This window comes from Zingiber officinale, chromosome 5A, assembly GCF_018446385.1.
Source record: "Zingiber officinale cultivar Zhangliang chromosome 5A, Zo_v1.1, whole genome shotgun sequence".
Taxonomy (NCBI): Eukaryota; Viridiplantae; Streptophyta; class Magnoliopsida; order Zingiberales; family Zingiberaceae; genus Zingiber; species Zingiber officinale.
Window position 1 is genome coordinate 35359553 of NC_055994.1, and position 25254 is coordinate 35384806.

At 37.0% G+C, this 25254-nt stretch overlaps 1 protein-coding gene across 3 annotated transcripts in view; it reads right to left on the bottom strand.

Annotated features, from left to right (window-relative positions):
- LOC121980424 (ATP-dependent DNA helicase RecQ-like) overlaps positions 1-25254 on the bottom strand; it is a 95167-nt gene that overhangs the window by 18677 nt on the left and 51236 nt on the right. For 2 of the 3 annotated variants that reach the window (XM_042532453.1, XM_042532452.1), the window contains exons 10-13: positions 24805-25036; positions 24538-24664; positions 24172-24308; positions 5228-5336 (exon numbers count right to left, since the gene is read on the bottom strand). In XM_042532453.1, coding sequence (XP_042388387.1) covers positions 5228-5336; positions 24172-24308; positions 24538-24664; positions 24805-25036 — 605 coding nt within the window. The remainder of the gene's footprint in view (positions 1-5227; positions 5337-24171; positions 24309-24537; positions 24665-24804; positions 25037-25254) is intronic. The other variant, XM_042532455.1, reaches the window with a different exon arrangement.

Consider the following 25254-nt stretch of genomic DNA (forward strand, 5'->3'; position numbering starts at 1 on the left):
AATTTGCACTCGATTTATTCCAACCACACTACAAGTTGTAGATGTTTTGACTAAGGGTCTTTCAAGACCACTCTTTGAAACACAAGTTAGTAAGTTGTGCATGATGAACATTTTTGCACCAACTTGAGGGGGAGTGTCAATAAATTAGGCATGATTTAATTAGATTAAATATGTTATGATTTTATTTGATTGAAATAAATTTAGGAAGGCAATTATTGGTAATTATTAGGATTAGAATATTTCCTTATTCTATTTCCTTATTTTAGAATATTACCTTGTACTCTTTCTTCTATTTAACTATGTATTGAGATCTGAATTACAATGAATAAGAAGTACATTTTAGTCTTCCTCCTTCATTCTTTTTTGATGCATTATTTAAAATTTGTCTTCCTCATTTCCTATGTTGACAGTATTGAACACCCTTCTCATTTTTCTATTGTTTTGCGACTACCTCCACCTAAAGGTTTCTTATGAAAATCCTCCCACAAACAATCGACATCGACATTTGAAGCAGCCAAATTTGCTTGTCAAATCATTGACCCAGAAGTTAGTCGCACACTTGCTCATGCGCACAAGCGAGCCTCCAGCGTTGACTGTTATTCTCAACAAGAGGAGATCTCCTCCCACCCCTAGCATAAATCCCTCTATTGAAACAGTACTAGACAAAGCCACTCAAGAAACCCTATCTCATGCTTGACCACTTAGTCAACAACTCCTTTACTTCAGCCTACAAACAACATTACGACACACTATTGTCACATCTCTACAGCTCAATGTTGACCACTTCACCCTTGTTCCTTGTGCAACTCCGAGTCTTCACACAACATCATGTCCCCCCCCCCCCCCCCCCCCCCCCCCCCCCCCCAAACGCCCCTCATCCCTACCACTCGTACTGCAACCACCTTCGGTAAGCCAACATCGTCAATCCATGTTGTCATCCAAAACCATCTAACTACCACCATCTTACCTTGTCATGTACCAATGTGAAACATCACATTGGATAATCTCTATTGTGATGTTCCATGCGTCGCCCAATTCTTCCATTATGCCTTTCATCTCAGCTCTAATCTAAAATTGCAAATTAAACCACCAAATCTACAAAATATCAATTTAGTCCTACTCTTAAAAGAACGACACCTAAAGTTGAGGCCTAACCATTTAACGAGATCTATTGCAATTTTAGATCTGGCTAAGTTTAAGTGCAAACAACAATTGCATGTTGATTTAGAATAAAATAGTTCTCATGTAAATTGGTCAAGATTCAATCATCATTGCATATTTACATTGAAAACACATATAATTACAGTGAAATTGTAATCTTTCTTTAAAAATTATTTTTGTTTATTTTGTTGATAAATTTAAATTATCTACATTTAATTAACTTCACATAAAAGTTAAACATATCATCATTCATAAAAAAAATTAAAAGAAAAAAATTTAGTTTCATATTCAGTTTATTCAGCATTCACATAAATATTTTTTTGAAAACATCAGCATTGGCATATTCCCTTGTATATTAATTTGTTGATTATTTATATGATTTTATGCATTGTGTTTATACTATCAAATTTCTTTCCTTTATAATCTTTAATTAATCACTAAAATGCTTAGATCAGCATAATGAGAAATAACTATAACTACTACTATATAAGCTCTAATATTTGAGAGATGTAGATTTTAAGAATGAGAGACACCAACCTCACTCACTATACTCGTACAAATGATGAATTTAGATTCATGGAAACTAAAATGAACTGTCCAAATAACTTTAATAAACATTAATCCTCGTACACATAAAAAGCATCTAGGCTTGCTCACCATCACAGTATCTTGTTTGGAGAAATTTTCAACTATTTGTTTGAAATAAAGATCGATATGGGCCTAAGCATGACACTCTTGTTTGAAATAAAGATCGAAATTTTAATGCACGATTGAACCTAAATAAATTTAAAAATTAGGATTTTTCATCAATGAACTTGTTGGAGTAGCTAGTGATAGCAAAGTCATGACAACCATTATTACATGATAGCAGTAGATCCCATCACAAAATGGCACGAGACGAAACCAAAATTGATGAAAAGTAAATATATGCTATCATAGTTCAAATATCAACCACATAAGTAAAATTGGAAAATGGAAGCAATCATCCTTAAGTAAACCAAAAACATCCAAAGCTTTTGCTTCACTTAAAATAAATAAACTTTTAATAAAAAAAAAAGTTGAGTTTTAGACAATCTCCTAATAGCTACACCCTAGAAAAACCCTCTAATGGCACCTTAGTGACGAAACCTTAGGTCATGACACCCTTGATAAGCCCTTAGTGATCAAACCTTAGAAGAACCTATAGTTCTTAGTAAACCCCTTAAGAGAATAATTAGCAACAAACAGACCAAAACACAGGCTTACAGATTATAGCTCGTTCATGTTACCCGAGAAGCCAAAGAAGAAAATTAAGCAAAGCAAACATAATGAAATAGGAATGCAAGACATTAATTTTAAAATTGGTAAATCAATTAACATGCTGCTATTGTCTTTTAATAGTTGTAAATTTAAGGATCATCAAACTACTAAGTTGTTTTTTGTTTATTTATATTCACCAAATTGAGAGCTCTATTATGCACATAAGAAAATACATACTAAAACTTAAAATGAAATTATAATAAGAAAAAATTATTGTTATGTAACTAATGATGTGGTCAATCATGATCTTGCATTCATGATTCATATTGTCCATATCATCTACTTTAGAAACATTTATATCTAATCTCTTTAGTCACTTTAAGGAAATTTAAATTGTTTTTATTTTGTCAAATTATTTAAGCATGGGTTCTATTTTAACCTTGACAATATACTAATTTGTTAAGAGAAATTTGAATCTTTTCATGTACATTGATTTTGTCACAAGTTGTGCTTATATGGATTCATCCTCACTATTACCCCTTTCGTGCTACATGACTTGCAGTGCAAGTGTGAACATCACCCTCGTCCTATGATAAATTGAGATATTTTCTTATTTATTAGAAGAATTACCAAAAGAGAAGGAAATGAAGTCAAGAACAAAGTGCATCAATTTCTTACACATTCAAAAAGCATCCAAATCAAAACAGTTAGCAAGAACCATTGTGCAAAATCTATAAAGCAATTATTCCCTACCTTTGAATACGACCCAAGTATGTCAGATTCTCCAATGATCAAGCACCTACTACAGATACGGAATCTTCTACTATTGGTTGTCGGCTCCATAGAGGTTGTTGAACAACCTAGCAGAGTGGTTTGCTCAAAATGGCAGGGTGGCTTAGGCATATGACTTTTTTAGACATCCTAGTCCTAAGAAGACATGGATCCAAACAGTGTGGAAGGCCTACTTACAACCGAGTCATGTAGTCACACTTTGGTACAGAGGCATCTTCCCACAAGAGACAAGATTACATAGAGGATCAACGATTTATTTTTCTATAGACAGGTACCGAAGTCGCAGGAGTATCTATTCTTCGAGTGCCCCTTATTATGGAGTTATTGAAGAGAATTCGGGATTGGTTACACATGCAGCAGGAGATCTCTACCTACAGGAGGACATTGAGAAACTTCGGGAGATATTATCGTGGGAGTCGAATGTTGACAAAGGCCCAACAGCTTGCCTTGACCTCTTTGGTCCACTATGTGTGGAGAGCAAGAAATAGTATTTTCTTTGATGAGGTAGATTTTTAGAAGTATGAAAATTTATATATTTCGGTCTTAAGAGTGTACTCTAATCTAACACTATCAATCATGAACCACAACTAAAGTCCGCTTATTGTATGCTTTGTTGGCAGTATATATAAAACTTTACTTATCCAAAAAAAAGAATACGACCCAAGAAAAGAAAAGAAAAGATGATGACAAATTGTCTTGAGTTGAATTCTTCTCAATGGAGAACAATTCAAACAAGGAAAATACATTGATTTGAATTTCATGTTTTGATTTTGAATTGTAATTAAATTTAATAATTGTTAGTAGTTTAATGGGATCATTGTCTTTCCAATTAATGGAACTTCTTTCCTAGTTTGAATAGGGTTGAGTCTATAAAAGTACTATCATCTTTATGTATTAATCAAGTTAATAAAATTTTACCTTATCAATTTTTTATATGAGATCTCTTATTCCATGTATGAGAAAGATAGTTATCCTCATATTTTTATTAATTTCTTCTGAATTTTTTATGTGAGTTTCGCCCAATTTGGTATTTTTATCATACCTCTTACATGATATATAGGACAGATAACAACACTCAAATATCAATTTGCAATTAAACACAATACTAAAAACACTATTAACTTTATAATTTATGATACCTCTACCACCTCAAGCTCAAACATAGATACTATCTCCGTTCACCTAATTATATAAACTAGAAAGTTCTTACAAATAAAAGCCATAAACTAAACATGGTCATTAAAATGGAAACATAAGCCAAATTTTGGAATACATGGAAGGGCATGTAGGCAAAAAAAAAAATCACCTTCAATCAGTACACCAATAAGGAGAGACGATAAAAAGAGAAAAGATGATGTGAGACTAGGAGATAAATCTATTAACTGAGCTTCTTCTTGCAATGGCACATGTGGTAGCACATGATGAACAAATGGAAGGGGCAAAAGAAAACACTCGACAAGGTATTGGGATGAAGCTGGAACCAGAGGAAGAGATAAAGTTCTAAGCGGCAAATATTTCAAGAGGGTTTCACCTTAAAGTGGTGCACAAAGCAGTAAGCAATTGATTGAAGACAGTAGCAGTAAGCATAGAAAAAAAGATGAGGACTTTGCAAATAGTAGGAAAACGAAGAAACATAGACATAAGAAACAAAAGGGAGAAGAAGAAAGGAACTTAGCGGTAAAATATAGAAGTAGATATAAAAGAAGCAGAAGGAATGGATGAATCCCCCTCTCCCAAGATGCTATGTTTTTTTGCTCTACAGCAGAGCAAGAGAGAAAACCTTGGAGGGAGGAGAGAAGTGTATCAAAACTTGACTCACTGCAAAATTCAGTTAAGAGATATGCACAAGAGACCCTCACTGGAGAACAAAGAAGGCAATGTGTGGATCCAGAAGTTATTTTGGTAGGGAGTTAAGATTGTTGTATGATAAGTAAATAACCTCCACAATTCACAAATGTCAAACAAATAAGAAACAATTACGTGGAGAGCCAAAGTACTATATTTAAAAGAAAAATTGGAACACAAATTCTAATACCATGGGTCATAAGTTGAGCAGCAAGAGCCTTCCACCAAGTTGATGAATAATCTTTCCCAAGCCCATGAAAGGGAAGCTTGTCAAAATTGTTTTCAACTATTTTCTTACTCTGGAAATGATAATGTAAAGAAAGTAAGATTATACATAAAAATGTTTTTCTTTGTAACAATTCAAAGACAAGTATAAAGAGATTATGCATAGAGGAACACAAAATCAAAAAATATGATGCATTGACAAATCCTTGATTATATTCTCATATAGTAAACAAGCGCACATGGTTAGAATTAAAGTGAAACATCAATTTATGATGACCTCATAGAAGTGGCATGCCAAAATTTTCTCTCCACAATAGACCGAGTATGTCATGAATCTTTAGGTGAGATATGATTAGTTGTACAAAGTCCAAATTTGAGGAATTTAAATTAAATTCTTCAGTTAAAAGACCATATGAAGTTTATCATTTATACAAGTTATAATCAACCAGTTAGGGAACTAATTTGTTGAGCAATGGACAGCTCACTTGGACTCTTCGTCATCCCTTCTATACCTATGTTAGAGCCTACACTTAGACCACCTACACTCAGACTAGCCACTTGACATTTGTAGTGATCGGGTGCACAATGTCTTAGAAATATCTATGCCAGGCACTTGGATCCACATTTGTACAGGATGCTTATTCCCGACTATTGACAGCAAAGACAAATAGACTAGATATCTTCATTTTCAATTGGCATGGTTGATCTATTTATGCAAAATCCAACAATTCTATTGAGAAGCTATGTCAATAACTTTAATATCTCAAAGGAATCTCCAAGTCAATGTGAAACTATGTCTATAAATGAAATGGACATCTTGGCAACCAAACCAGGATAAGGGTAGAAAATAGAGATTGAAATCAAAATATTCCCTTGGATATCATATATTCATGGGTTGCTTCTCCACTTCAAAGGACCTAAAGAGAAAGTGTGATTTTTGAATCCATTATAAAATTGCTTGCCATGCTTGGAGTATTTGTTGGTTCAAGAGTTTCAATGATAATTCTAATTCAAGGGGATAAACACCTTCTTAAAATCTACCTATGCAATCACATACCCTCTTCCTACCTTTCAAAATTTTGAAGAAATGTATTTTCTAGTTTTTCATAAACTATTCATGAGCTTTGTTCATGAACATTAATGTGTTGAAGTCACTAATGTTGAAGTCACTAATGGTCAAGCATGTTATATATAAATATATATATAGATATAGATATATTATCTCAAATGAATATAAACTGAGTGAGTATCAGCCTTGTTCACAAACAATTTATTCATTTTGGTACTTGCTTAGAAAGTCTATAAGTGAAGATACAAAGGATAGAGCAAGCAAAGTCAATTAAAGCCTACAAGACAAACCATAGCCAAGTGTATATCAGTCTCTTATGATAAGAATTATATAATGCATAAAGTATCTGCATTGCCTCTTCTTGACATTGGAGAGGTGGTAAGGGTGGACACGCAGTGGCACACTATCTACAACACCTCTAATATAAAAGGAGTAAGCTTACTGATCTTATCATTGATTTGCAGTGTGACTACAACAAGTTTAATATTTGTTGAGGACTTAGATGTCATATAGTAATAATGCAAGGAAGTAACTATAAAATGAAATAAGATAGCATATGCACGTAGGTAGATGAATAAATCAACCCTAATAATTTCTCATGATATTAAAGTCCAAGTATCATCATCTCCATCATGTTGACTAAGCATGATCTTCGTCGTCATTGATCTATCATGCTGCCTCTAGACACAAATCGAGAACAAAGCGGACATGTTATTGTATCGATGTGACTCCACACTCAACATTTCCTCGTCTGGCGTCTTCTTCTTGTTATCACATTGTGTCCTCACCTATAGATCCCCAAACACATACTCTACGCTGAGGAGATCTGCTAACTCACATAACACATTCTCTTTGAGTCACAAATCACCACACTCGGTTCCAAAGATTCACACTATTTGTTCCTTCTGCCAAACTTGTGCCACTTAATCCCCTACTGTCATTGCATCCTTACTGGAAGTTGCTTCATTCAAAGTGAGCTTCTCCTCGGCCATTATGAGCTTTATTCATTTACTGGCCAATTTTTCTTTGGATATGGATTTGCTAGTTGTCCCTACAATATCTTCTTCAACTCCTAAAATTTGTGGAATCAGAGTCTCTTCCTCAAGCTTCTCTTTCAAAAACATCCTAAGATGTGGAACTAGCTCTCCCCTAAGTCTGAGAGACTGCAAGTATCATCTAAAATCTGGTTCGTAGGTCAACTTTGACTAGAACACTTAACAAAGACTTAAGATTTCTAAGTCAAATAAAGCTGTTAGAGAAGATTGATGTCCAATTGCTTGCCCTTCTTTGACAAGCAATCAGCTCTACTCTGGTGAGCATCTTTAATGATTTTTTTCTCATGCTACGATGTTTTTTCTCATGCTATGATTTTTTTCTCTCATGCTGCGAGATTGTAGATTAGGGATCTTTATCATGCTTCTGAGATGATTGGACTTCCAACTTCATAATTCAACACAAAGCTGACCACACATATTGGTTGCTCTTAGATCTTTGCTACTAACTTCAAAAATCTACACAAGGACACTTCAGATGCTCAAGTTATGCAAAATCATACTGATGAGATACCAATAATTATATTCCTTCATACTGTGCGCTGTGAACTTGCACTCATGAAAACTCAAACTCTTAAAACACTTTCATTCCTTGTTCAATGCCTACAAAAGGATGTCACGAGTTTCTATGTAATATTTAATGTAAAATACCGGAAAAATGACGAATAATGATAAGGGAATTTTCTGGAATTTTTAGAAATTTTTCGAGAATTTTTCGGAGCTCATATGGATGAGTTTGCGGAGATAAAAACGGGGTCCGGGAAAGCCTGTTTAGGCTACCCTGTTTTAACGAGGAAAAGTTTATTTATTTATTTATTTTTCCTTTATTTTTTCATTTCCCTTGTTTTTTCTCCCGCGCGCTCCCCTCTTTCTCCCCTTGCCGAACCCGACGCCGTGCCCTAACCTCCTCGCGGCCGTTCCTCCTTTTCCCTCTCCTCTGGTCCGACGAGACACCGCCGTCCGCCCCTCTCGGCCGGAAGCTAGCCTCTGCCCTAGCCACCTCTCGCCGCCACCACAGTCTACGCCGAAGCCTTAATCCCCCTGCTGCCGAAGCCCTAGCCGCCGGCGACGCACCGAGCCACCCCGATCATCTCCCTCCTTTTCCTCCTTCCTCCTCGTGCCTCTGAATTGGAGCCATGGTGTTGTTCCCCTCTGCTGCAACTTGGCAGCACAACCACCACCGGCGAGCCCTTGTTTGCCTATCTCAACAACCTCTTCCGGTGATTTCGGCTTGGGAAAGAAACTATTGGCACATAGGTAAGGGATTTTGATTTTTAGTCTTGAGATTTAGAGGTTTGAGATTTCGGATGTGGTGTTTATTAGGAATGAAACATTTTGGCAGTGGTTCCTTGGCAGTGTCGGCAACTGAAATTCCAGTGGGTTGTTGCTGTGGATTGTCCCTGTTGCCGATCACCACTTCTCCTTCTTAATCCGATGGGTTCCAGCAGTACCTATTTAGTTGCAGTGTTACATTGAGGTGAGAAGTGTATAGAATTGGATTAGTACTAAATTAAATCCATTATTATGTTGTTGCATTGAATTTGGTTATGGTTCTAAGAATTTAAGGGTTAATTGTGAATAGAGGATTGGTTTATTTTCGGGATTTAGGTTGTTAATCTGTGCAGCTTGAGGCATGGTATAGTAAATTTTGATATATGATGCAGTAGGTCACATGATCAATTAAAGGATTAAAGGGTTATTTGATTAGGGTTTTCCCTAATTAGGTTAAGTTGAGATTTAGCTAGTTGTTTGTATATATAATTAGCTAAATTATAATCATGTGATTGATACAGGAATTAAGTTTGAGACGAGACGTTGGATTTGACTGGATTGGACTTGCGATTTGAGGCGGGTACCTCTTGACTTATCTTTTATGATATTGTCTTTGGATATGCATAGTATTTTATAACTACAAGCAATGAACATGTTTGTCTTTGGTATGTCACTGTTTGATATCCATAGCATGTTAGGTTTATCGCCTGTGACGTATCCGTGCTTATATCATGTGATTTATTGCCATGAGTACTGTATTACCATGAGTATTTTAGTTTCTAGAATAAGTGACATACCATGTTTTACTGAGGTTAGGACTAGGTTCTGGACTTTTGGTTTCAATCATGTGTATCGAGATTATATGATACTTAGGTTTTATGCCATGTGGCTTGTGTACTTCTGTTGTATATCATATATGATTCGTGTACCTAGACCTTGATTCTTGATATATGCATATTGTTGGTACATATGTTATGGAAGGAGATATGTTTAGGATCTAGGTTGTTATACCATGAGGACCTGTATGCCCTAGATCGTGGATTTGACTCATCGATCTTGTGGTACCCATATTATATATATATGGATTTTTACCGACTGATATTCCATACTTATTATGTTCGGGACATAGGGTTATTGATATTCTATCGACCCGTACTCTAGATCTTGGTATGTGACCATCGCTTTTCAGACCCATTTGTATGTATGGATATGGTTATGTTGATCGCCATCTTAGTGTCATGCATCACGATTGCGTCCGTGCGATAGTCGACTCCATTGCCGAGCACATCGCTACATGGATCTCGCACACACCACCACCATGGGTTGTGGTCGATTCAGGCAGTGTTGCAGCGAGGACTTTGTTTGGCTACGTTGGTCCGCTGGGTAGTGTGACACAACGTGTTGTGGCAGGATTCCTCCCCGTGGGAGTTGAGAGCATTGCGCCCCCCATTTATGATTTGGGGTCACGGGAGGAGTACTCGACAAGATCCCGTCCACTCGGTCACCATCGAGCAGCGATGACAGAGCGCACTACCCACCCTGGCCTCGCCGTTGTGAGATCGATCGGGGTGACCAGACGATCATCGACATCATACGCATCGATGCATTTATTTCTTGTGATTGTGTTTCACGATTTATTTATCGTGATTGGTTGGATCGTATGTTTGGCGACATACGTGATTTAGGCACTTCGGTTTGTGACCCTTTGTTTGGATAGAGTTCTGTGAGTCTGACATTCCTTAGTTACCTTTCGCCGATCTTTCCTAGATATATGATTAGGAAGTCGTATTCCATGTTTATTGCTATTAGATATATCTTACTAGGCGTTCTATTGGTATTCCGAGTTGTTGAACTCACCCGTGGACTCTATATTTTCGTGGTGGTTATTTATGGTGTCGCTGAGCATCCTGTCTGGTCCCCACGTCACATCGGAGGACTTATCGATTTCACGTATGTTTTGTTTGTTTATGTATCGGTTTGTTTAGCTCTGTACTCCGGTTTGTTTTGGAGTGTTGATGTCGTTATGTGGTATTTTGTATTTGTTATTGGTTGTAAGCCAGCGCTTTTGTTTTGGTTTTAGTACGGTAGGGGGTCGCTTTATTTTTATCATGCGTGGTTGTGTCGGCGAATTTATTATTAACTGCGTGGTGTTTGTTTTCTTTATTGTTATTATTCCACCGCACGCGTCGAGGTATATAGTCTTGTAGAAAAGTTTCATTGTCACCGTGGGGAGAGTCTGAAATTTCTTCTGACGGATACTCCTCGGGCGTGATAATTTAGTATCGAGCGGTATACGATACTTGCTATGTGGTTTGGATTTTCGAGATTTATCTGATTTGCATCGAGATCGACTTCGTGTCTTATTTTTCCTGTTTCGGATTTTGTGTTTTGGTCTTCTCGATGTGACTTTTTGGATTTTGGGACCTGGCAGCAGCAGGACATCTCCAAGCTATAGGAGGTATGTTGGTATACTGTTATCCTTCTATTTAGTTAGAGTATGCATTGTTGACTGTGAGAGTTATGACACTTTGTATCTGGTATCTGTCTGATGTTGTAGCCATATTACATGTGAGGGATTACAATTTCTGGTGATTTATTATATCATACACCAGTAGTATTTAGCTTCTGTTATTACTAGTTGTTTAGCAGATTGAGGCACATACCAGCCTTTGCTAGTATTAGCTGGGTAGTGGATAATATCTATATCTTCATGTTGATCTAGCCAGTAGTATATCATTTTATCTTAATTAATTACATCAGTAGATAACTGGTTTACTCTTGTTAGATGGGTCAGTGAAAGACTGACTTACGCTTGTCGACTTGGGTAGTCGTAGATTGATATACCTTAGTAGCTTATGGAGGATTAAGGTATTCTTGATTAGTTAATAGATGACCGATTTAGCTTTATTGGTCCGATCTGAATCTTTGGGTAGTTTGTGCTTAGTTTGGTATCTAAAGTACATTTGAGTACATGTTTTGTACTGATGTGGAAAAGACAGAGTTGATCGTATATCATTGTCGATTTTGGTCAGTCTATGGAGGATCGATGTATCATATTCTATGGATACTTTAATTTTAGACTGTATGTACCTGATTGGATAACTTAGAAGGTGGTATATGATTTGTGTGATAGATTGGATTAAATATGTTGATTATGCATATATATGAAGTGTACATATGGTTGTTATGAGTTGAAGGAGTTCTATGATGGATAGTTCATTTGTGGATAGTGTGGGTATTCCCATCTAGATATGGTTATTGTAGGTTCCTTGTGGATTATAGCTATTTAGTTAGCTGTACGTGTCTGATTGACATATTGGAGGTATCTTGTTGATTATGTGCGATTTGTAAATGCACCTGGGTTATAGTATGCCTTATTGGAAGTATATATTGATTATACTCTTGGCATATGTGTATATTTGTCATGTGAGTGTTGTTTGGGGGTATTGTTGATTTTACCTACGATGATATATGCACACGGGTTCGGTATGTATTGTTGGAGATATCACGGTGATTTACACCTATATTGTGAGTATGTTGGGTGTGGACTAATTAGAGGATTATGTTGATCATACCTATGTTGTGTGTGCACGTGTGTCAGATGTATGGTTGGTAGCATCATGATAATTCTACCTATGTTAAATGTAGAATATTAAATGTCTACATTATGATATTGGTCGTTATACCCTGTCAACTAATTCTCCCATTAGTGGGTGACCGACCCACTAGGAGGATGATAGAGTTGACTATGGATTAGATTTGCTTACTGGGTGGTTATACCCTAGGCTACCCACATTGATCTGTGGTAGAGAGATCTTGTGCAGTCTCTAGCTAGATAGTTAGGTGCTTGGGCACTTATGTATTGTCTCCCACATGTTATGGATCGTTTGTGGTAGAGCGTAGCTCCCACATATTCTGGATTGTTTGTGGTGGAGCGTTGCTCCCACATATTACGGATTGTTTGTAGCGGAGCATTGCTCCCATATTTATTGTGGATATATATTCTGGATTATTTGTGGTGGAGCGTTGCTCCCACATATGGAGGATTTCTTGTGGTAGAGCGTTGCTCCCACATGTATGATATTTCGTGTGATAGAGCATTGCTCTCACACTGGAGGTTCTATTCTTTGATGATTATATATCGTTGGTGATTAGATCTATTTATTGTTGAGGATCTCATGGTTAGGAATGTCTGTGATACGGACATTTTGTGTCTTGGTTTTACCATTAGTGCTTGTGGTGCCCTAGATGTTATCATAGACTCGATGATATGGGTATTCCTAGGATGTTTAGATTGGTTTCCATTGTCTTTGTTGACGATGTGGTGATCTATTTCGGATCCGAGGTGAGTCACGTGCACCACCTTTGCATAGATCTAGAGATGATTCGACGAGAATATCTATATGTGATTATCAATAGTGCTGATTTGGATTGTCTTATGAGATGATGTTTGGGACACACGATCACCAGTAGGAGTGTACCGTGGTTCCACAGGAGATAGAGGTTGTTACCGTTGGGAGCAGCCGAAATCAGTGCAGGAGATCCGCAGTCCTTGGGACTGACAGGATATTACAGACCTTTCGTCGAGGGTTTCTTTCGCATAGTTATGCTACTTACACGCCTGACCTAGAAAGGCGTGAAGTTCACTTGGACTGAGGATGACAAGACCAGCTCCTAGGAGCTGAAGTGGAGACTAGTGTCGGCTCCGATTTTTGGTTTTACCTTCTGGAGAGGACGAATTTGTGCTCTATACCGATGCACTTAGCAGGAAGTTCAGAGGGACTTTCGCTTGCCACAGAGTTGTGGTCACGAACTTGATTCTGGGTTTCTCCGAGTTAGACCTTGAGGAGCGGGGACGGACAGAGCAGGGTATTCTGGTTACCATGGTTGCTCAGTCGTCGATCAGGACGAGGATCCGAGAGCCCTAGGCTGCTGATCAGTATTTGCAGTTTATTTGCAGCCAGATAGCTTCCGGGTAGCAGACCGAGTTTACGCGAGACGAGGAGGATGTTATACACTTCCGAGGCAGATTATGCGTACTTCAGTCTCATCCGGTTTTATAGGAGTTACTTTCGGAGGCTCATCGCTGTCAATTTATGATCCATCCAGGCGGGACCCGCATATATCGGGATTTGAGGTGTTCCTATGGTGGAACGGTATGAAGAAAGACATCGCAGAATTTGTAGCTAGATGTCTTGTCTGTCAGCAGGTGATGGTAGAGCACCAGATACCTGCCAGATTATTTCAGCGGATTCCTATTCCTGAGTGGAGATGGGAACATATTACCATGGACTTTAAAGTGGATTTGCCTAGGACATGACGAGGCCATGAAGCGATTTGGGTAATCGTTGATCGATTAACCAAATCCGCGTATTTCTTAATGATCTGGAAGATTTGTTTCCTAGATCGATTGGCAGGGTAGTATTGCCGAGAAATCATCAGAGTTGCGCAGCAGAAGCGTGGTGGCCCATTGAGTATTATTTCGGATAGAGATCCTCGGTTCACGTCTCGTTTCTGGCAGAGTTTGCGGCAGGCCTTGGGCACGCAACTCTGTTTCAGTACAACTTTCCATTCGCAGAAAGATGGACAGTAGAGTGGACCATTTATACTCTAGAGGACTTGTTGAAGTCTTATGTACTAGATTTTTGAGGCAGTTGGGAGGATCATTTGCCGTTGGTAGAGTTCGTCTACAACAACGGTTTGCATTCGGCTATCTAAATGCCACCGTTGAAGCGTTGTAAGGTAGGCCTTGTCGGACACCCATCATCTGGGATGAGGTTGGGGAGGCTCAGTTATTAGGACCTCATAGAGCTCAGCTTGAGACAGAGTTGGTTCATACTATCGGACGGAGGATGTTAGAGGCATAAGACTGCCAGAAGAGTTATGCTGACCGGAGTCAGAGACTTTTAAAGTTCTCCATTTGCGACCAGGTATTTCTGTGAATTTCACCCGCAAAAGGGGTGAAGAGATTTGACCTCAGAGGTAAGCTAGCTCTGTGATATATTGGACCTTTCCAGAGCTTGGAGAGGATTTGAGCAGTAGCTTACCAGCTGACACTACCACCGTCCCTAGTAGGCGTTCACAACGTATCCGTGCTGAGGAGATACGTAGCCGACCCAGCTCATGTACTATATGATATACCAGTTCCGGTTCAGCCTGACGTCACTTATGGGGAGATTTCGGTAAAGATTCTAGACCAGAAAGAGCATTAGTTGCTGGACAAGACTATCCGACTGGTTAAAGTCGGATGACAGTATCATTTGGATGAGGAGGTTATTTGGGAGCTCGAGGATACTATCCGAGCTCGAAACCCCATTTTTTCATTTGAGATATGTGATTTTATTTACCGTTCAGCATTTATACTCGTTACCCGTTGTTGGTATTTGTTGATGGTAGATAACGAAATTTGGGGACCAAATTTTTATTAGTGGGGGAGAATGTAAAATACTGGAAAAATGATGAATAATGATAAGGGAATTTTCTGGAATTTTTAGAAATTTTTCGAGAATTTTTCGGAGCTCATATGGATGAGTTTGCGGAGATAAAAACGGGGTCCGGGAAAGCCTGTTTAGGCTACCCTGTTTTAACGAGGAAAAGTTTATTTATTTATTTATTTTTCCTTTATTTTTTCATTTCCCTTGTTTTTTCTCCCGCGCGCTCCCCTCTTTCTCCCCTTGCCGAACCCGACGCCGTGCCCTAACCTCCTCGCGGCCGTTCCTCCTTTTCCCCCTCCTCTGGTCCGCCATAATCCCCCTGCTGCCGAAGCCCTAGCCGCCGGCGACGCACCGAGCCACCCCGATCATCTCCCTCCTTTTCCTCCTTCCTCCTCGTGCCTCTGAATTGGAGCGATGGTGTTGTTCCCCTCTGCTGCAACTTGGCAGCACAACCACCACCGGCGAGCCCTTGTTTGCCTATCTCAACAACCTCTTCCGGTGATTTCGGCTTGGGAAAGAAACTATTGGCACATAGGTAAGGGATTTTGATTTTTAGTCTTGAGATTTAGAGGTTTGAGATTTCGGATGTGGTGTTTATTAGGAATGAAACATTTTGGCAGTGGTTCCTTGGCAGTGTCGGCAACTGAAATTCCAGTGGGTTGTTGCTGTGGATTGTCCCTATTGCCGATCACCACTTCTCCTTCTTAATCCGATGGGTTCCAGCAGTACCTATTTAGTTGCAGTGTTATATTGAGGTGAGAAGTGTATAGAATTGGATTAGTACTAAATTAAATCCATTATTATGTTGTTGCATTGAATTTGGTTATGGTTCTAAGAATTTAAGGGTTAATTGTGAATAGAGGATTGGTTTATTTTCGGGATTTAGGTTGTTAATCTGTGCAGCTTGAGGCATGGTATAGTAAATTTTGATATATGATGCAGTAGGTCACATGATCAATTAAAGGATTAAAGGGTTATTTGATTAGGGTTTTCCCTAATTAGGATAAGTTGAGATTTAGCTAGTTGTTTGTATATATAATTAGCTAAATTATAATCATGTGATTGATACAGGAATTAAGTTTGAGACGAGACGTTGGATTTGACTGGATTGGACTTGCGATTTGAGGCGGGTACCTCTTGACTTATCTTTTATGATATTGTCTTTGGATATGCATAGTATTTTATAACTACAAGCAATGAACATGTTTGTCTTTGGTATGTCACTGTTTGATATCCATAGCATGTTAGGTTTATCGCCTGTGACGTATCCGTGCTTATATCATGTGATTTATTGCCATGAGTACTGTATTACCATGAGTATTTTAGTTTTTAGAATAAGTGACATACCATGTTTTACTGAGGTTAGGACTAGGTTCTGGACTTTTGGTTTCAATCATGTGTATCGAGATTATATGATACTTAGGTTTTATGCCATGACTGGCTTGTGTACCTCTATTTGTATATCATATATGATTCGTGTACCTAGACCTTGATTCTTGATATGTGCATATTGTTGGTACATATGTTATGGAAGGAGATATGTTTAGGATCTAGGTTGCTATACCATAGAGGACCTGTATGCCCTAGATCTGTGGATTTGACCTACTGATACTGTGGTACCCATATTATATATATATGGATTTTCTATGCTGATCAGGATATTCCATACTTATTATGTTCAGGACATAGGGTTATTGATATTCTATCCGACCTGTGTACTCTAGATCTTGGTATGTGACCATCGCTTTTACAGTACCCATTTTGTATGTATGGATATGGTTATGTTGATCAGTTTTTGCCATGCTTAGTGTCATGCATCATGATTGCATGCTGTGCGATAGTCGACTCCATTGTCGTTGAGCATATCGCCAGTTACATGGATCTGCACACACCACCACTCATGGGTGGTTGGTAGCCGACAGGTGTGTTGGACTTTGTTTGGCTACGTTGGTCCGCTCATGGGTAGTGTGACACAGCGTGTTAGCCGGCAGGATTCCTCCCGTCATCGTGTACCGAGTTGAGAGCATTGCGCTCCCCCATTTATGATTTGGGGTAGGAGTATGTGTGTACTCCGACAGCATCCCGTCCACTCGGTCACTCATCAGGAGTAGTGATGCAGAGTGCACGGTTGTCACAGCCCTACCCACTCGGTCCCGCCATTGTGTGTGAGATGACTGACTAGCGTCGGGGTGACCAGGACTGCATTGACATCATACGCATTGATGCATTTATTTCTTGTGATTGCTGCATTTATTTCTGCATTTGGTTGGATGCGTATGTTTGACATGCATCAGGATTTAGGCACTTCGGTTTGATGACTCTTTTGTTTGGATAGGAGTTCCTGGTGAGTACAGCTTCCTTAGTTACCTTTCAGTTTTGCATCTTTCCTAGATATATGATTAGGAAGCTGTATTCCATGTTTATTGCTGTTAGATATATCTTACTAGGCATGTCTATTGGTATTCGCTGAGTTGTTGAACTCACCCCCGTGGACTCTATATTTTTCAGGTACCAGGTTATTTATGGTGTCGCTTGGAGCATCCTGTCTGCTGGTCCCCACGTCACATCAGAGGACTTATCGATTTCACGTATGTTTTGTTTGTTTATGTATCAGTTTGTTTAGCTCTGTACTCCGGTTTGTTTTTGGAGTGTTGATGTCGTTATGTGGTATTTTGTATTTGTTATTGGTTGTGTAAGCCTAGCCGGCTAGCAGTTTTGTGTTTTGGTTTTGGTACAGCCGAGTGGGCTGCTTTATTTTTTTACTGCGTGGTTGTGTCAGCCAGAGGCTGAATTTATTATTAACTGCGTGGTGTTTGTTTTCTTTTATTGTTATTATTCCAGCCGCATGTGGCTGAGGTATATAGTGCTTGTAGAAAAGTTTCAGATTGTCCGCCGTACAGGGGAGATGCTGCCGAAATTTCTTCGGACAGATACTCCTCCGGGGCGTGACATTTAAAATGCCCCTGATTATAGAAATTATTATGCAACTAATTGATTTATATAGCAGTTCTATTTTAAATTGAGGAAAAATCAGTTCAATTGAATCCTTTTGTCATTGCTTTTGAGGCTTACAATTTCCGTTTAAGTTAGTTTTCTTTTGACTCAAGATTGGGTTAATTTGGAACTAGTTTGGTTGAGATACAACTATACCAAAAACAAATCATATTCTGCTGATGGTCGGTGAAAGTAAAAGTGAATGTGAGAGGACTGTTCAGATCTTGGAGGATCTCGAGCAGGCTTGTGCTTTGGAGCAGATGCAAAGATCACTTGTACTTAATGGAGTTTGCCTATAAAAATGACTTATATTCATCTATTATTCAGATGGCACCTTCTGAAGTATAATATAGAGAGCTTGCAGATCCTAGTAGTTTGGGATGTGGTCGGTGACGGCAACCAGTACAGAAAGAAGGAAAATTGGTATGTGTTTGGGCACACGTTGTTGATGGTTCAAAGAGACAACAAAAGGTTTGCGGTAGTAGGCATCGGAGCTAGAGTTTGTTGAGGATAATCATGTGTTCCTTCATATTTTCTTTTCTAATGGTGTGAAGTGGTTTGGACTCAAGGGGAAATTGGCTCCTGTAGTTTTTAGAGGATGTTGGCTCAGCGAACTATCGACTCATATTGCCTCCTTCGGTTGACGTGCATGATGTATTTCATTTATCGATGCTCCAAAGTATGTGCCATGTCCAAAGCATGTTTGAAGAGTTTGTACTGGGGAAATTGGCTCATGTAGTTTTTAGAGGATGTTGGCTCAGCGAACTATTGACTCATATTGCCTCCTTCGGTTGACGTGCATGATGTATTTCATCTATTGATGCTCCAAAGTATATGCCATGTCCAAAGCATGTTTGAAGAGTTTGCCAGTACGATTTCAGTTTGATGTCCCTTATATTGAGCAGCCTATACATACTTAGAATGGAAAGAGCACCAACTCCAAAAAACAAGACGATGAAATTAGTAAAAGTCATGTGGTAACATCATTGAGATTTATGTCCTGTCCTCATCTATTTGTTGCAAGTGATTAAATTTGGAAAGCAAATTTTCAATGAATATACTTGAAATTTTTTTCAAATTTAAATACTTGTGATTTGTTTGTGAAATAGTTGGACACTATAAATAGTAAGAATTAACTCTGCAATTTATAGAAGCTTTTGGTGAATTTTAGTTTGTGTTAATAAATTTCATGTAGTTTAGAATTGATTTATTGGGGGATGTGTTACAGACAAAAATGGGTCAAATTTAGCCTTGATCTAGTTTATTTCAAAGTCAAATGGAGAGGTCGGGTTGCAAGCTCATGAGTGAGATTTTTTCCACTTAAGTTATTATTATAATTGGACAAGAAGAGGTTGAACGCCTCTATTTTCTTTGTTGTGGATAGGAAGAGAAATCAAAAGTACATCTCATACTGGGCCAACCCCTACCTTCCTCTTCTCTAGGATTTGCTATTCCGTCCCAAGCCATCCCTTCCCTGCATCAAACTCCTCTCCTTTTCCGGCAAATGGCGGCATCGCTTCAAATGGAAGGATTTGGGGAAGCTTAGAGTAGTGACATTTCCCTTGATCTTGGGCAATAAATACAAGGGTCAATAGGACAATAGGGTGTATCCAGGGAAGAAAATTGGCAAAATTCAAAAGGGTGCCCCAAATTATACAAATCATCAAAAAGGCACCCCTTTTAAAAAATAAATAAATAAATCAAAAGGACACCCCATTAGATGTTTTATCTCCAAAATACCCTATTGATAGTTGCTACAATGTATAGTAGCTATTCGGTAGTTACTACAACGTGTAGCTATTGTTGTAGATGAGCAAAGCCGAGCTGTTTGATAAGGTAACCGAGCCAAACCTAAAATGAACCAAGTTGTTGAAATGATTGTTCAAACTTAGCTTGGTTTCTTTTTTATCAGCTTGAGCTTGGTTCAAGTTTGACCTAAGCGTAGTTCGTTTAGATGTTATCGAGCTCTCAATTCAAGTTTGTTTGATTATTTGAAAATTTTATATTTTAAGCTTATTTGGTTTGTTATCGAGTTTAATAATACAAATCTATTTGTTCATTTTGAAAATTTTTTTGTTTATTTATTATGTTAATAAGAGTTTCATTGATGAACATGTTCACGAACGTTGTTCATGAATCACGACGAACGTTATTCACGAACGTTATACACGAACGTTGTTCATGAATCACGACGAACGTTATTCACGAACATTGTTCACGAACTTCAACGAGTCAAACACACATGCACTCAAGCTTGTTCATTTAGTTTAATGAGTTATTCAAGTTTGTTCATTTAATTGATCTTATGTATATTGAACAAACAAAAACTCTTACCAAGCCGAACATCAAGTTTGTTCATGAGTGTTTGCTTCATTTACAACCCTACGTGTAGCAGCCTGCTCGGTAGTTGCAACAACGTTGTTCCTTATTTCTAGAGTTATTGTAGTAGCTATAACTAGTTGCTACAATATGTCAAAGTTACTCTATAACTGCTACAACTTGTAAAAGATACTAAGTAGCTAGTTAAAATGTTTTTCATTAATTTAAAGTGATTTTGATGAAGCTTAAATAATTTTGACCAAGTTGGTTTCGAATATTTTAATATAATAGTATTCAAAGTTTAAAATTAGAGTTAAAGATTTTAAAATTTAGGATTTAGGCATAACATGTAGAAGCTACACGATAGCTAGTATAACGTGAAAAATAAACTATTAAAGTGTTTAGAATTTAGAATTTAAAATTTAAAATTTAAAATTCAAGATTTTAAAATTTAGCCGCAGTGTAGAAGCTACTTGGTAGCTGTTACAACGTGAAAAATTAACTATTTCACTAAAACCTTAAACCCTACATCATAAACTCTAAAAATATTATATAAAAATACTCTTTACCAACTTAGCCAAAATTATTTAAACTTCATTAAAATTATTTTAAATAGATTAAAATCACTTGAAAATTGTGGTAGCAACTATTAGATAGTTGCTACAACGTGTAGAAGCCACTAAGTAGCTTGTACAACACTACAATAATATTATATAAGTGTTACACGTTGTAGCAACTACCCAATAGCTTCTACACATTATAGTAACTAGTCGTAGCTGCTACAATAGCACGGAAATGGATTCTCGAGATAAAATATCTAGTAGGGAACCCTTTTGATGATTTACTTAATTTGGGCGCCCTTTTATTGTTTACCTTAGAAAAATTGCTTCCTATCATGCAGAAGCAACAATTTCAATGGATTGTGGCGAGGTCAATGGGGCATTATTCCCAATAATGGTCAAAAGAAAGGTGATAGCATAGCGTATATTGAAACAATTAAGAATATATATAAAATATAATGACAAAAGTGAAGACTTCAGGCAAATTAAATGAAATATTTCTTATTAAGATAGGATTGCATAAGAATCAACTCTAAATTCTTATTTTTTCACACTAATTATGAATAAATTTATTGGACGAATCCAAGGCATGTTACCATGGTACATACTGTTTGCAAATGACATTGTTTTAATCAATGAGATAAATGCTAAATTAGAATTTGGCAAAAAATACTAGAAGCAAAAAGTTTTAAGTTTAGTAAAGTAAAGACAAAATATTTAAAATTTAAATTTAATAGTAATAGACATAACAAATCAATTGTTAAGATAGAAGACGACAACTTACAGCTTTAAGTATCTAAGATCATTTTTGTAAAAGGATAGAGGATTAATATAAATGTTTCGCATAATATAGAAACAAAATGATTGAAATGGAGGAAGGCGGTAGGTGTTCTTTGTTATTGTAAAGTACCTCTATAACTTAAAAAAAAGTTTTACAAAACGACAATTAGATTGCTATTTTAATGAAGCTAAATGTTAAGCTATGAATCGAGCATATGAGAAAAAGAAAATAATAATAGAGATAGGGAATGTTAACATAAATGTGTAGATATGTAAGAATGAACAGATAAGAAATGAAAGCAATAAAGAAAAAGTTGAGATTGCACCTATCGAGTAAAAATTATGAGAGTATATGTTTAAAATGGTATAAATATATATCTAGGCGACCAATAAATATTTCAATTAGGCGTTGTAAAACCATGATAAATACACATTAATCGAGGAAAAGGGAGATCAAATAAGACTTAGCAACAATAAAAAAGAATAAAATTATTTAAATATAGATAACAATATAATAGGAGATCAAACCAAATGGCATAGGAGGATCTATATAGTTGACCCCACTTAGTAGGTTAAAGTCTTGTTGTTGGCATTCTCTAAGATTTGTTTTTATGTAACAAGCTAAGCATGATAGATACTTATGCTCCAACTCAAAGGGAGTGTTGGAAAAATATGTTTTTTTCCATGTTGCCAAGTCTCGAGACTATTTCCACATTCCCTAGTTAGTTTAAAGTTTTTTAAAGTTGTTTAGTCATATATTTATCTAGTATTTAGGCAAGATGGTTATTTTGATGTTGATAAATAAGTTGTATTCTCTTAGAATATACAATCAAGTTTCTTTCTCTCGTATCTATGGTCTACCAAAAATTTGTTGAACAATCACCCCTACAAAATTGCCTAAGCCACATAGTTGCATCTCAAGAGGAAGAAGTTTAAGTGTCAACAACTTCACTTAAAGGTGGGTGTCCTCTTGTTGATTCCAAAAAAAATTTGTGTGGCCTAACTAAAATCTATACAATTTTTTCTCAAGTTGTCCTTAAAATAAGAATAAAAAGTAGGTATTTACTAGCTATAAGGACAAAATGGTGAAAGATCAAGGTTCCTTCCAATGAATGGTCCATAAGCTCTTACATTCATTCAATTAACCTTATATTGTTTTACCTTCTTAAAGTTCTTATTGTTTTACCTTCTTAAAGTCCTTATTGATAATTAATTTCTACATGTCATTGTAAAATAAGACGTATAGTACTAATTATACCTAAAGCATTAACAAAAGTAATCAAGTGAACAATTAATTAACATTCAGAGATAATTATAAAAAATGTGTTAACAAATTTATCTGAACAAATCAGAATTAATTACTTCCTCCATGTTTTGGGGGATGATTGTACTCTTAATATGAACATTTATATTTAATTAAATGGAATATTGAAGAGCTAAAGTGTAGTTGAAGAGCTAAAGCATTATGATTAAAAAATATATAAATGGCTTGCTTGATGGGTATTAATATTTAGTTACACCTACTAGTGCTTTGATAATAAATGGTATATACTTATTTTGCCACGCTTAGAACTCTGTCCCCATGCTCAACAAATAAAGTCAATTCAATGGAGCCTTTGGCCCATTTATTTCCCTATTCTATTTTGGACTCTATCCTCGCACTTAGCAAGTAAGCACGTTATGTTTTTGCCCATGTATTCCATTATTCTATTTGAACTCCATCTCATCATCTTTTACTATGAAGACAAGGCCCAATGGGTGTCTACTCTGCTAGATACCAACAATTTATCACCTTCTACATACAAGGCATAGTAGAGAAACTATCCAAAATTAAATAATATGTCTACAATCACCACCAAAAACCTTGTATGAAAACTATGGTATAATATCAAAATGTAACTCATCAGTAGACTTCTCCCTACTTATGCAGCTCAGATAAGGTGAGTCTGTCACGATCTCCCAACCTGGTCTAACAAGGAGAGGGAGTAATAGCCTAAATAGAGAACCTTGATAAGGCACAGCTCTTAGCAAGCTTCTAAAATGCAGGAGATAGAAAAGAATTGAAATACACATGAAGTAGAAAATATGATTGTTCATAGGTATAAAATGCCTTAAATGAATTATGTATTCTACACGACTAAACATCTTTTAGTGGAATTGATTGAGTTTTTTTGTAAGAACTTTATTGTTAATCGTGCTAAGCATACAACAATTCCAGGATAGTTGAGCAATCAGAAAGCTCCTACTAACCTTGAAGTCAAATTCCAACATGTGGTAAAATTGTACCGTCAGTTGCATGGGAAGTCAACCACAGAGGCACGTTCAGGTTGTTAAGCATATGGCGGCTTACAATTATTATCATTTATAATACTAAAATGCTTTTGGGGAGTAACGCTGAATAATATATAATAAATACTGCAAATATTTACCCGAGATCCTCGAAGAATATCAACATGCATATTGATACCCCATCGACCACCACAAGATCTTATGGAAGACAACAACAAGAAGCTTTCTCTTGACAAGTTTCTTTCTTTTTTGGTTTTCGTACAATTATCACAGTTTCCTGCAACACAAAAGAAATAATAATGTTTTTATCATATCCCATGAAAATATCCTCCTAAACAAATGAATGGGAAGCAAGCATAAATCCATAAGACCCTTTAATTCACAGCACCAAACATTAACAATCATATAATCATGCCTTCTATCTAGTATGCCAAGAGTGGAAAACACAGTTGATATAACTCAAAACGAAGACTTTTCATCTGATGAAAAAGTTAATAAGACCATACCGCAGTCATCTGTTATCTCTTCTCCAAAATACTGCAACAAATACTTCCTGCGGCAAGTAGCCAACAAGCAATATTTTTCTGCTGCTACTAGAGACATTTTAATTGCATTTCTTCTTTCCTGATTTGTCTAAAGCAAATTCTTGGGTGAGGACATCATACAAGTTGCAGAATACATGGTAAGCATTGATTAGCCTAAAACAAATAAACAATATTTCTATTCTAAAAATTGCAGTTTAAATGTCCAATTTATAAACGGATTACACATACAGATTGTGCTTCACCGCAGTAGAAATCAACTTTGTAGAAATCACTTCTCGAGTAGTATAACAAGCAGACTGAGGCCAGGCCATCTCTACCGCATCTTCCACTTTCTTGATAGTATGATTCCAAATTCTTAGGGCATCCATAATGAATCACACACCTAATATTAGGTTTGTCAATACCCATGCCAAAAGCAACAGTAGCAACCATTACTTGAACCTCATCTCTGATGAATGATCTGCAAGTTAGCTGTCATCAGAATTTTCATTCCTGAGAATAAAATTTAGTAAAGTAAAACAATGGTTTTCATATAACACAGGCTGAAGCCAGAAGCCCTGCAATTCTAGCTGGCTGCATTTTCCTTTTCTTTAAAAATTTTGAGGATACACAACATCTGTCACTTGAATTGTCAGATTTCATGAACAAACCAAGCATTGTAAGTTTTTGGAAAAGAAC